The sequence below is a fragment of the Lolium rigidum genome, chromosome 3 (genome assembly GCF_022539505.1).
Source record: "Lolium rigidum isolate FL_2022 chromosome 3, APGP_CSIRO_Lrig_0.1, whole genome shotgun sequence".
NCBI classification, from domain to species: Eukaryota; Viridiplantae; Streptophyta; class Magnoliopsida; order Poales; family Poaceae; genus Lolium; species Lolium rigidum.
This window is the reverse complement of record NC_061510.1, coordinates 127,841,559-127,854,010: the sequence shown is the minus strand read 5'-3', so window position 1 is coordinate 127,854,010 and position 12,452 is coordinate 127,841,559. Positions and strand designations below refer to the sequence as shown.

General features: G+C 47.0%; 1 protein-coding gene across 1 annotated transcript; it reads right to left on the bottom strand.

Annotated features, from left to right (window-relative positions):
- Window positions 1-8,632: 8,632 nt before the first annotated feature.
- Window positions 8,633-10,387, bottom strand: LOC124695507 (protein DETOXIFICATION 56-like). The gene has a single exon (XM_047228345.1). The coding sequence runs from the start codon at window positions 10,385-10,387 to the stop codon at window positions 8,840-8,842; it is 1,548 nt and encodes a 515-aa protein (XP_047084301.1). The 3' UTR covers window positions 8,633-8,839.
- Window positions 10,388-12,452: the final 2,065 nt, after the last annotated feature.

Here is a 12,452-nt window from a genome sequence, read left to right as displayed (position 1 = left end):
AGTTCCCCCATGGACTACGGGTTCTAGTTGTAGCTAGTTGGTACTCTCTCCCCCATGTACTTCAATACAATGATCTCATGAGCTGCCTTACATGATTGAGATTCATTTTATGTAATCGGTGTTGTGTTTGTTGGGATCCGATGGATTGTTACTATAAAGTTTATGAAGTTATTGTTGCTGCAATCTTGTTGTGTTTAATGCTTGTCACTAGGGCCCGAGTGGCATGATCTTAGATTTAAGCTCTATACTTATTGCTTAGATTGTATCTACAAGTTGTTTGCACATGTCTATGTCCGGAACCCGAGGCCCCGAGTGACGGCAAGCATCGGAATAAGCTGGAGGGGAAGGCTTAGATATGAGGATCACATGTTTTCACGGAGTGTTAATGCTTTGCTCCGGTGCTCTATTAAAAGGAGTACCTTAATTTCCGGTAGATTCCCTAGAGGCCCGGCTGCCACCGGCTGGTAGGACAAAAGATGTTGTACAAGTTTCTCATTGCGAGCACGTATGACTATATATGGAAAACATGCCTACATGATTAATAATCTTGATGTTCTGTCTTAATGCTATTTAAATCCTATCAATTGCCCAACTATAATTTGTTCACCCAACATTTGTTATTGGAGAGTTACCACTAGTGTAGATAGCTGGGAACCCCGGTCCATCTCTCATCATCATATACTCGTTCTATATGTCATTGGAAGTAGTATCAACTATTTTCTGGTGCCATTGCCTCTGTGTTACTATTACTGCTGCTGTGTCACTGTTACTACTCCTCTCATATTACTGCTGCTTTCACATCACCCCTGTTACTAGTGCTTTTCCAGGTGCAGCTGAATTGACAACTCAGTTGTGTCGAATCAATAAATTTGGGTTTTACTTCCCTCGAAGACTGTTGCGATCCCCTATACTTGTGGGTTATCAGGCAGCTCACAAGATCTATACATGAGACACAAATTGGAGAAGACAACCATCTAGCTAATGCTATGGACCCATAGTCCAGGGATGAACTACTCACGCATCACTTCGGAGGTGGGCATGGAGATGTAGATGCCTCCGGCGATGATTTCCCCCTCCGGCAGGGTGCCGGGAAGAGCTTCAGAACCCTCCCGAGGTGGGTTCTACAATGGCAGCCGCGATGGAACTTTTCGTGGATTGAGGCTCCTGTGTTCAAGGTTTTCCTTAGATCATGATTAAATAGGCGGAGGAGCGATGTCGGTGGATCACAACAGTCTTCGAGGGAAGTATTACCCAATTTATTGATTCGACATAAGGGGAGCCAAAGAATAAATATAAGCCTTGACAGTTGAGTTGTCAATTCAGCTGTACCTGGAAATAGACTAGCTCGAAGAGGTTTATCAGTAGCAACAGTTTTATAGCACTGGCAGTAATAAAGTAACAGCGGAAATAAAGTAAAAAACAGCAGCAGTGGTGGATGCGGTAAACAACAGGATTAAAATACGGTAGGCACATGGATGGATAACCGAGCGTTGCATGAATGAGACGACTCATATAATAGCTAACATGGGCATTTGCAGATAAAGTGATACAAGTATCCAAGAATAAAATAACCATAGGCGTGTGTTCCTATTTAGTCGCGCGTGCTCGCAATGAGAAACTTGTGCGACATCTTTTGTCCAACCAGCCCGTTGCAGTGGGGCCTCGAGGGAAACTACTGGTAATTAAGGTACTCCTTTTAATAGATTACCGGAGCAAAGCATTTACACTCTGTGAACACACGTGATCCTCACATCAAAGCCATCCCCTCCGGTTGTCCCGATTATTGTCACTTCGGGGCCTCGGGTTCCGGACAATGACATGTGTATACAACTTGCAGATATGATCAAGAACAATATATAAAGCATCATCATGAAAACAAAATATGTTCAGATCTGAGATCATGGAACTCGGGCCTATAGTGACAAGCATTAAGTATAACAAGTTGCAACAATGCATAAAATACTCACAACGGATACTAGGCACTATGCCCCGGACAATTCTAATGCTATTACATGAACGAACTCATCCAATCCCGACCATCCCCTTCAGCCTACAGCGAGGGAACTACTCACACATGGATGGGGGAATCATGGATGGTTGATGGAGAGGCGTCGGTGATGGCGATGGCGATGATCTCCTCCAATTCCCCGTCCCGGCAAGGTGCTAGAACGGAGTTCCTGCCTCCGAAATAGGGTTTCGCGAGGCGACGGCGCTACAGACTTTTCTCTGGAATAACTTCGAACCCCCTGGGGTTTTCTCGCGATGAGGATCTTATAGCCGAAAGGGGAGGCCGAAACGACGAAGGGGTCGGGAATACAACCCCCAGGCGCGGCCAGGCCTGGGCCGCGCCTGGGCCATGTACTCCTAGCTCCAGGCCCCCTGCTCTTCACCTTCTGGCTCCGTGAGTTCCCCGGGAAAATAAGGCATTCGGGTATATTTCTGGGATTTTTTCCGAAAGTTGATTTTCTGCACAAAACAAGACACCAGGGCAATTCTGCTGAAAACAACGTTAGTTGCATTCAAAACACACAAGTTTGAGGGCAAATAATAACAAAAAGGTTCGGGAAAGTAGATACGTTTTGGATGTATCAACCACCCCTAGGCGCGGGTCGGGGCCAAGCCGCGCCTAGGGCTAGTGTGGCCGCCCTGTTGCCCCCCTTCGACTCCCCTCTGAATTCTGTCTTCGTTACGGTAAAATATTGACTTCAGCTTTTGTTTCGTCCAATTCCGAGAATATTTCATGTACAACTTTTCTGAAAACAAAAGCAACAGAAAACATGGAACTGACACTGTGGCATGTTGATAATAGGTTAGTGCCGGAAAATGTATAAAAGTGCAACGAAGTATGAGCAAAACATATATAAATTGATGTAAAACAAGCATGGAGCATAAAAAATTATAGATACATTTGAGACGTATCACTGGCCAGCCCCTTATTTTTTCTTTGACTTTTAAAACAAATAAGAGGCTAACTGCAAAACTCAATATCTAGAGTTTGAATACTCCGATCGAGACGAAACCAACTTTTTTGAAAATATGGAAACTAGAGGGGGGTGATTTTCTATGAATTTGAGATGTGCAACCCCTCAATACTCGAAATAAAGAAATCACAAAACTCGAAAACGCAACAAGTGATCTACGCGAAATCCATTTTCGATGAACTAGAGCTTATCATGGAAATAACCACAAGATCTAAAACACCACATGGATTAGATCCAAATAACAACCAAGAAAGATGATGCAAGGATGCAAAGATTTGACCGCACTCCGAATGATACGATCGAGTTACTCACTCGAGAGCCTCTTGATAGAACAACGTCTATGCTATAAACCGGTCTCCCAACTAAATCACGAGACCGGTAAGAAAGAAACCCTATCAAGAGAAAACCTTAACCTTGCGCATTCCACTTGAGCTCGATGATGACAATCTTGACCGCAATATGATGGAACGCCTTTCTTAATGAAGACTTGCGGATTGCTCCTCCATAATCCACTATTTGAGAGTTTTCTCTTCGGTACATCTTCACATATCCACGAACACCATATGAATGGCAAGCTTCAAACATATGATCTCTACGATTTGGCTTATCTTGAACTTGCACGTTATTTCTTCTTATTGCAACCTTAAAGCTAACATATGGTTCAAGCATTGCCTATGGACAACTACAAGTATAACTCAATGCAAATATTAGTTCATAGGGATTGTCATTAATTACCAAAACCACACATGGGGGCTCTATACTCTTTCTATCTCCGCCATTTTGGTAATAGATGATAATCTCTTTAAGAGGGTTTATATAAAGAATTTCAGTAGCAAACAAGTTGAATACCTAGAGCAAACTCCCCCATAATATATGCATGTGTGAATAAACTTAAAAAATATTCAAAATTTTAATAATTTCAAACTTGAAACATGTCCGGACAAAAAATATTCATATTCAAACATGCGCAAGTATAAAAATGTTCAAACTTGAAAAAGTTCATATTTGGAAAAATAATATTTTAAAATTTTCAAACTTAAAAAAGTTTAGATTGTGAAAAAATCATAAAAACCTGATGGGAAAAAACAAAAACCTGGAAAGGATAACAAAAAAACTCGAAAGAAAAGCAAAAAAAACCCCCATAAAAACCAAAGAAAAATCGGTCACATATGGCTCATTAATGGGCTCGCCCACACGCCCAGCTAGGGCTCAGCTCACTTCGTCTTCAAATTTGGGCAAGCTTTGATTAAGTCAAGTAAAAAAGTTGAGCCGTAAACTTGATTTATACTCATCTTGTAACGATCTCGAGCTAAAAATGATTAGAAGATTTATTATATTTGAACACAATTTTTAACTAGCAAGACACACAACAACATCAAAACAAACAATACTAAATATTATTCCAATCATTACCAAGATACTAAAAATGTCTTTGATCAAACTTTAGCCGGAAGACATATAGTACCTATTTAGAGGGGCAGTCCACGATACCATTAATGTCTGGACCATTATTGTCTAAAATTGCTCACATAATCAAGCTTCCAGATTTTGTTGCACATAAAAAAAAAAATACCGTTCAGAGCATTCAAGGTAACAAATTATCCTACTTATTTTTAAAATATTGCAAAATCATTAAATATAATTATATATTTCAAGCTAACAAGCTGAAATTGAGCGACCTAGTGGTCACTCAAAATTAGCTCTTTCTAGGTCGAGCTACCTAAGACCCTCGTACTCGGCTCATTTCATTTTCGGGTGGATCTCAACTCAAACTAAAAGACAAGTCGATCTCGAGCCACTCACGAATCTCGAGCTTTTCTTAAATCTTTACACCCAGCCGCTTCAGGCGCGGCGAAACATTCACGTATTGAGCGGCAAATTGGATCTGCTTGCGACTCAGTCTGAAAGTAAACAGAAAAAAAAAAGAAAAATGAAAAATGAACTAGACCGCCCAACATACGGATCTGGAGTGTGTGGCGGGCCATACACTCCAACCAGATCAGCATATATGGTCTCCCCTAAAAAACACCATCGTGGAAACGAATGAGCCTGGCCTAGCATGTAATTCTTTCAGGCGGTGCGAAAGTTTGATACCGCAAGGAGCGGCGTATAAAATTGGAAAACGCTTCCCTTCCCCCGGACGATCCATCCTCCTGATCGTCCTGGTCTAGCGCACGCCACGCGCCCCCCCCCAACGTGTCAAATAAATCAAAGCTGTCATCTGCGGGTCCCACCATGTGCATATGGTCCTTATCTCCTTCCTCCCATCCCGTGGTCATCTCCCCCAGATCATGTCTTCCCTTCCCATCAGAAAACTCAATTCATGGAGAGAGTGAGCTCGCACCGTGCTTCGCTTCGCCGACCATGCTGCCACATGAGCCACCGTCCAAGCTAACTCCGGCACCACCTCTCCAGAGCCACCACCGCACGGAGGTTCCGACCCGCCGATCTGCCGGCCCCACCTTCGCCCTCAGACCCCATCGCGGAGGGCGGCGCAGACGAGCGGAGGGAGGCACGGGCGCATGGCCGCGGAGGAGGAAGTCACCACGCCGAGCTCGCCCCTACCTCACGCGCGAGGTTGTGGCTTTCGCTGTCGCCGCCCGTGAATGCTTCAAAGCTGGCGCCGGAGCTGCAAAGGGCTGATGCCAGAGCTGCAACCGGCCATGGCGACGTCGGCCGCCGCCGCTGCTACATGTGATCGCCGTTGTTGCTACATCAAGCTGCCGGTGTTGCTACATGCCGGCGCCGTCGTTGCTACATAAGGACGACGACGTGCTACATGTAGCCGCCGCTGTGCTACATCAGGCAGTCGCCGTAGCTACATTCGACCTCTGGCGTTGCTACATAGCGGTGCTGCCATTGCTACATCAGGCCGCCGGCGTGGTACAAGCGGCGGCCAAAGGTGCTACATGCGACCGCCGGCGTCGCTACACCAGGCTTTCGTCGTTGCTACATCAGGCCGCCGGCGTGCTACATGCGGCCGCCGCCGTTGCTACAAGTCAGCGCCGCCTTCGCTACATCAGGTCGTTGGCGTGCTCCATTACGCCGCCACCGTCGCTACATTACACCGCCGTTGTTGCTACATGCCGGAGTCTCCGGTGCTGCTTCCCGCCGGCGCCGGTGATACTGCGAGCGAGCGGTGCTACCGAGTGGCCGGCAGTGCTGCCGGCGAGAGCGGGGGCCAGGCGTGCGGGGATGCCACTGGCAGGTTCCCTCGTGGGTTAATTTTTTAGGCAGCACCCTCGTGGGTTACTTCTATATTTTTTCGTTTTCCTTGAAAGAGTTGACGGGAGATGGATAGTGTTAATCGTCCATCGTACGGCTGGGAACCCGGGGGATCGGGGATTTTGATCCCCCGAGGGACGCTCAGCAGGCCCCTATAAAATTTCATGGATTTTCCGAGCAAACCGAGAGAGAAATACGGGTATCGTTAGGTAAAGACTAACCTTTACAAAGGTAAGCAAGCTCTCGTTTGCTCGACACGTGGTATACCTCCCGCGATCGCGTACTCCGTCCCGTGCAGGCCCGTGCACGCCTGCGCGTACTCCCTTCCGCCGCGAGCGCGTACTCCCGGGTATGGCAAGCCTCGCGGGAGTGTCCGAGCGCATCACGTACGTCCCGCGCGTACTTCTCTTTGGCCAGTTCACGTCTTCATGAACTTCACGATGGATGCATGCAAACAAAAGTAGTCAGCTATTTTTGCTTATGCTTTGCCGTACTCAACTGATATTAAAACAAGATAGTTTAGGTCTGTTTCCGTATCTCATCTACAAAATACATGGAAGTACAGTCGCGTACACGAAACAGGTACAGTTGCGCACACGAGATGCGACAGGCGCGCACACGAGCGAAGATGCAGTCGCAGACACGAGCGAAGTACATATACGACCGCCCACACGAGACGTGGTCATGATCACGCACACGATGAAGATAGAGCTCCGCACACGAGCGAGATGACAGTACAATCGCCCACATAAGACAGGTACAGTCACGCACACGGGTAAGTACAGTCGCGTACACGAGCGAGTACAGGTACAGTCGCCCACATAAGATAGGTACAGTAGCGCAGACGAGTAAGTACAATCGCGCACACGAACGAGTACATGTACAGTTGCGCACACGATTAAAGGGAAAAACTGCATCAAGTACACTAAAAACAGAAGTACTTATCAGTTCAAGCACGAGTACAGTTAGGTACACACCACAAGTACATTCGCACTAGTATTAGAAGTACGAAAAAAAAATCTCGAAACCTATCAATATGGGATCTAGTTTTAAAGATCTCGACGCGAGGATCTCAAAAGTGAAAACGGTTCGTAATTTGGATTTACGGTTCACAAGATATTTCATTTTGAAAAAACGAATCTAAAAAATAAAGGAAAAACTAGATCCTCCCCTGTCCTTCTCTCTCCTCTCCTATCTTACCTTGCTTCCCCTTGCGACACTTGGCAAGCAGGGAGACCACTTTCCACCAAAAATCTAGCACCACAACGCGCCACATGTCACATACGGAGAGACTTTTAGACCTTCACGAAGGTCGGTCTTTTCTTAGAGAATTCGGAGAAACACGGGTACGCTTGCCTTGGCGAAGGTCAGTATTTTTCTAAAGATTACAGAGAAATCGCGGGCAGAAAATAAAAAAGGAACAATTAGCATAACAGAATCAGCCCAATCGAGGTAAGGCCCAGTCTAAGGGTCTAAAGGCTAGGTTGAGCATGTTGGACCGGGCTGGTACTTGATGGGCCAGATCATTCGCCTGAAGACATTCCGTCATGCATGTGGTAAGTCTCATAGAAAAAAAACCGTCATGCTCATGCATAGCATTTTCCGTCTTAGCTTAACAGCACATTGTGATAATCCCGATGACCTACCTCGCTCTTGTGCTGCTAGCTGCCGAGGAAACAAGTACAGTATAGCTGTTTTCTCAGGGCAGAGCATAATTCTCTTAGAATTCTTTTTCTAGTCTTATCTTTGGTACGGCATCAACATTTGCTAATGTATCAAAACATTTTCTATAACTTAGCAATAAATGTAGTTTTGAAAAATTAGGATAAACCCCACTCATGTAGGTATTGGTTATGGACATAACAATGTGAATTTCTGGAAAGTAATATGAGTATTCCCTCCATACTAATTAATAGGCATTCAAGTATTTTAAGGAAAAAACGTTGACCATGAATGAATCAATAAAATATGAGATATACGACACAAATATTATATCATTGGATTTATATTTATAAATTTTTTCCAACGGTATAACTTTTGTGACATGCTCCCTCTATTTTAATGAATAAATCTTACTTTTTTTTTTGGAAAACTCAAGCCTGACCAAGAAAAATCTATGAATAAAAACATGATATTCATGATGTAGGTAATGATATTGTTTTTGTATTTTGCATGTTGATAATTTTTTGTTCAAACCTTATGTGGTTTGACTTCTCAAAATAATATAAGTCTTATTCATTGAAATCGAGGTAGCATATCTCATATTTTGCTGACCAAGCTAACAAGCCTTTTTTTTATAAAATACTTGGTGCCCTAATAAACCGATATGAAGGGACTATTTGTGATCGGGGTGAAAATGAGAGTGCTGCACTTATTTTAGCATTCAAAAATTTCCCATCTTCGTGATGGTATGGTACACTGGAACGTAAGTTTTTGGTTATGTTATTTTTTCCTCTAGTACAGCTACCCGAGTGAGTAAACCACTTGAGTTAATTGCCAGACACGGAGAAATTAATTACTGATCAGCTTCTTCAGACACAAATTATTTGCCGATTCACAACAAAATTTCCGAAGTTTCATCTTTTATACTGTACGAAATTCAGTCGAGTATGCAGCTACTGATGAAGTTATGATCAAACGTCGCCGGCATTCCCGGATGACGCGGCCTTCTCCTTGCCCGAGCCGAGGTCATCTTGGACGGTAACAACGGCGACTCGCACACGCGCCTTGTCCGCCTCGGCCTTCCAGTCCATGCGCGCGATCACCACGACCAGCACCGCCAAACTCGCCGCCGCGCCGACGATGAATCCGGCTAATAGCCCCTCGACCCCTCGCCGGGCCCTGAACCCCAGCACCACGCCCACAGGCAACGCCACCAGGTAAAACCCGCCGAGCACCGCGTACATGCCCACGGCCGGCCTCGCCGTGCCCCGCATGATGCCGCCGCACACGTTCAGCGGGAAGTTCACCACCTCGAGCGCCGCCATCACCTTCATCGCCTTCGCCACGCCATCCCGCACCTCCGCGCCGCGCGTGTACAGCCGCGCCCACTGCCGCCGCGAGGCCAGCATCAGCGCGCCTCCGACGGCGCCCGCGAGGACGGAGAAGGCAATGGAGACCACGGCTGCGCGGCGTGCGGCCGAGGCGTCGCCGGAGCCGAGGGAGTTGGAGACGCGCACGGAGGCGCTGACGGAGAGGGAGAGCATGGCGGCGAAGAGGAGGTAGTCGAAGTTGAGCGTGACCGCGATCACCGCCACCGCGCGCCGGGCGTCGGGCAGGCGGCCGGTCAGGAGGACCAGGATCTCGTAGCACCACCACTCGAGGCACGTGTTCAGGCAGCACGGCACGGCCAGACGGATCAGCCGCATCCACTCCGTCGCCGATGTCTTCTCTGGCCACCACCACCGCCCGCACGGTGGAGCCTCCGCCTTGCCATCGTGCTTCTTCGCGAGGAAGAGGACGTAGGCCGCGAGCACGGCGGCGGTGGCGAGGTCGCTGAGCCAGACGGCGGCGGCGGCGCCCTCGACGCCCCTGGTTCTTGACAGCCACACGGTGAGCGGTATGTGGGCGGCTAGCCCCACGGCGGAGGCGAAGAGCGTGGGGAGCGTCACCTCCTGCGAGCTCAAGTACGCCTTGAGCGGGCCGAGGACGGAGGCGACGGCGAGGTCCGGAAGGAGGCACACCACGTACCTCCGTGCCACCACCGCAATATCCAGCTGCTGGCCGAAGACGCGTAGAAGCACGGCGTCAACGTGGAGCCAGAGGAGCGCGATCGGGACGGAGGCAGCGAGGAGCATGGCGACGGCCATGAGCAGCGTCTTGCGGAGCAGCGCCACGTTCCCGGCGCCGTGCGCCTGGCCGCAGATGGGGTCCATGGCGCCGCAGAGGCCCGTGAGCACGGCGAACCCTGTGGCGTTGGCGAAGCTGAAGCCGAGCGTGCCGGCGGCCAGCTCCAGGTCGCCTAGCCGGCCGAGGAAGGCGGTGGTCACGGCCTGCTTGGCGAACCAGGTCAGGTTCATGGCGATCAGCGGCAGTGCGATGCCGCGCTGCGCCCGCGCCTCGCCGGCCACCGCGCGCGCCACCGCCGCCGCCCAGACGGACTTCTTTGTCGGGCATCTATCTTGATCATGATCTTGCTCTTGCAGCTGCTGCGGATGAGGTGGTGACGACGATGGATTCATAGTGAAATGATCACTTAGCGAGCAGAGCAAAATTGGGTTTGCTCTGGGAAGGAAGAAAGTACTTGACAGAGCAGAATGATGTAGCAACGGCCGGTGATACGATGCAATGCAACAGATATGGTGACGTACGTTTTATCTATCAGCCATGCATTGACACGTACGTGAGATTGGACACAACTGATTTACAAATAAATAGCAGCAATATATTTTCGATTCAAAATAAATATGACCCATTAGTTTGAACTTTGAAATTATGTCAGGTAGTAGCAAGATTTGGGGTCAACTTAATTAATGGAGACTAGATAGGAAGATTAACATGGATGTGGTTAGTGCTAGGTGATTCCTCCTGCATGATTACAAAGTGGAGGAAGAATACCCCGATCTGTTGGTACCATTGCTAGTGGGAAGCAGACTACTCCATCACTGAATTTCACAGATAGTAATGGTATGATTCATGGACTGATCGACATAGGGCAGTAGTTTAAGAGATAACTCTAGGATGTGTGATCCGGGATCAAGCTTAAGTTTATTCCAAGGATTCCTCTAAACAATCCTATCCTAGATAAGTTTAGAATTATAACTATTAACTACTGGCCAGTTCTTGTTGTAAAGTTACACTGGTGATTCAGAGCATCAGATTCTCAAATGATATGGATTGCTGCAGTACTGCAACGACAGTTTCATGATCTCACTCCCACACCAACATAGCAATGGCATGCACTCATCACCTACCGAGTAGCACGCATGTTATACATATATCTGAATCTGATAACAGAAGCATCGTATACTATATAGGGCAACTGCATGACAATCATGTGTACTAGCTCTGCTTGTGCGTATGTTCGAAAGAGATGGATTGTGGATCCAGTATGTATAGTTGTAGGTTTGGTGCTACTGAGAGAAAGGTAGTTACCAAATTAAGTGCTTGCTGAAAGCAACAATTAATAGTGATGATAGATACTACTACAAGGCACAAAAAAATGCATCTGCAGCCGTTACAATTTCCAATTCAATGGCAGTTACTGAAAGATTGCTCTTCTTGCTGCATGATCTTTGGATCGATACACCGAAATGCAACTACCTGAAATCCTGAATTAGTTTATCTTTGTAAAGAAGGAAAAGGAAGGAGAAAGATTGTGCGTGCGTGTGTGCTATGGATGATAAGCAATAAAGCACATGCAAATGGGCTCACCATCACACCCCACTATCGACCAAATAATTGGCCAAAAGCCCAAAGGGACAGCGTCCTCGGCGTCGCGGATTAAATAGTTTTTTTTAATCATAATATATTAAACTAGCAAGACGCCTCATTAAAAACCTTTCAGTGTGTCTGAACTTGCTGCTCAAAGATTAATTGACCCGATTACAAGATTGATTATTAGAATAACTAAACTTAGCTAACTCATGAGCCACCTTGTTTGCTTCCCTCGGACAATAGATGAGACTAACTTTGTCGATTGTATTTGCTAGATCGAGAATATCAACGAAAATTATAGAAGAATCATTCCACCAGTTTTGCTCCCCCATGCATGCTTCAATTGTCTCCGATGAATCACATTCAGCTATAAGATCATTGCATCCCATATCATTAGCAAGTGGTAATCCCTCTCTCATTGCAATTGCTTCTGCTAGGCTCGCTGAGGCCACATGTGATATAAAGGAGTATCTAGCCGCTACGAAACAACCTTGGAATGAAAGCCGAATAGAACTTGAGGCTGCGTGATCAAAGTCACGGCCTCCCCCCTCATATATTTATATGCCAAAGAGATACAGGTACAGGACAATTACAATACAAATACATATCCGTATACAGCTAGGATTCTTGGAGTCTACTCCAAGGCGGCGTGGACACCGTGTCCATCTCCTTCTCTAACACGCCCCCGCAGTCTGAACGATGGAGAGTATCGACGTGAAGACTGGAGCGAAACTCTCAGAATAGTGCAGTCGGCAACCCTTTAGTGAAGATGTCAGCATATTGTGAAGATGACGGCACATGAAGCACACAAACAGCACCAAGAGCAACCTTTTCCCGAACAAAATGTATGTCAAGCTCAATGTGCTTGGT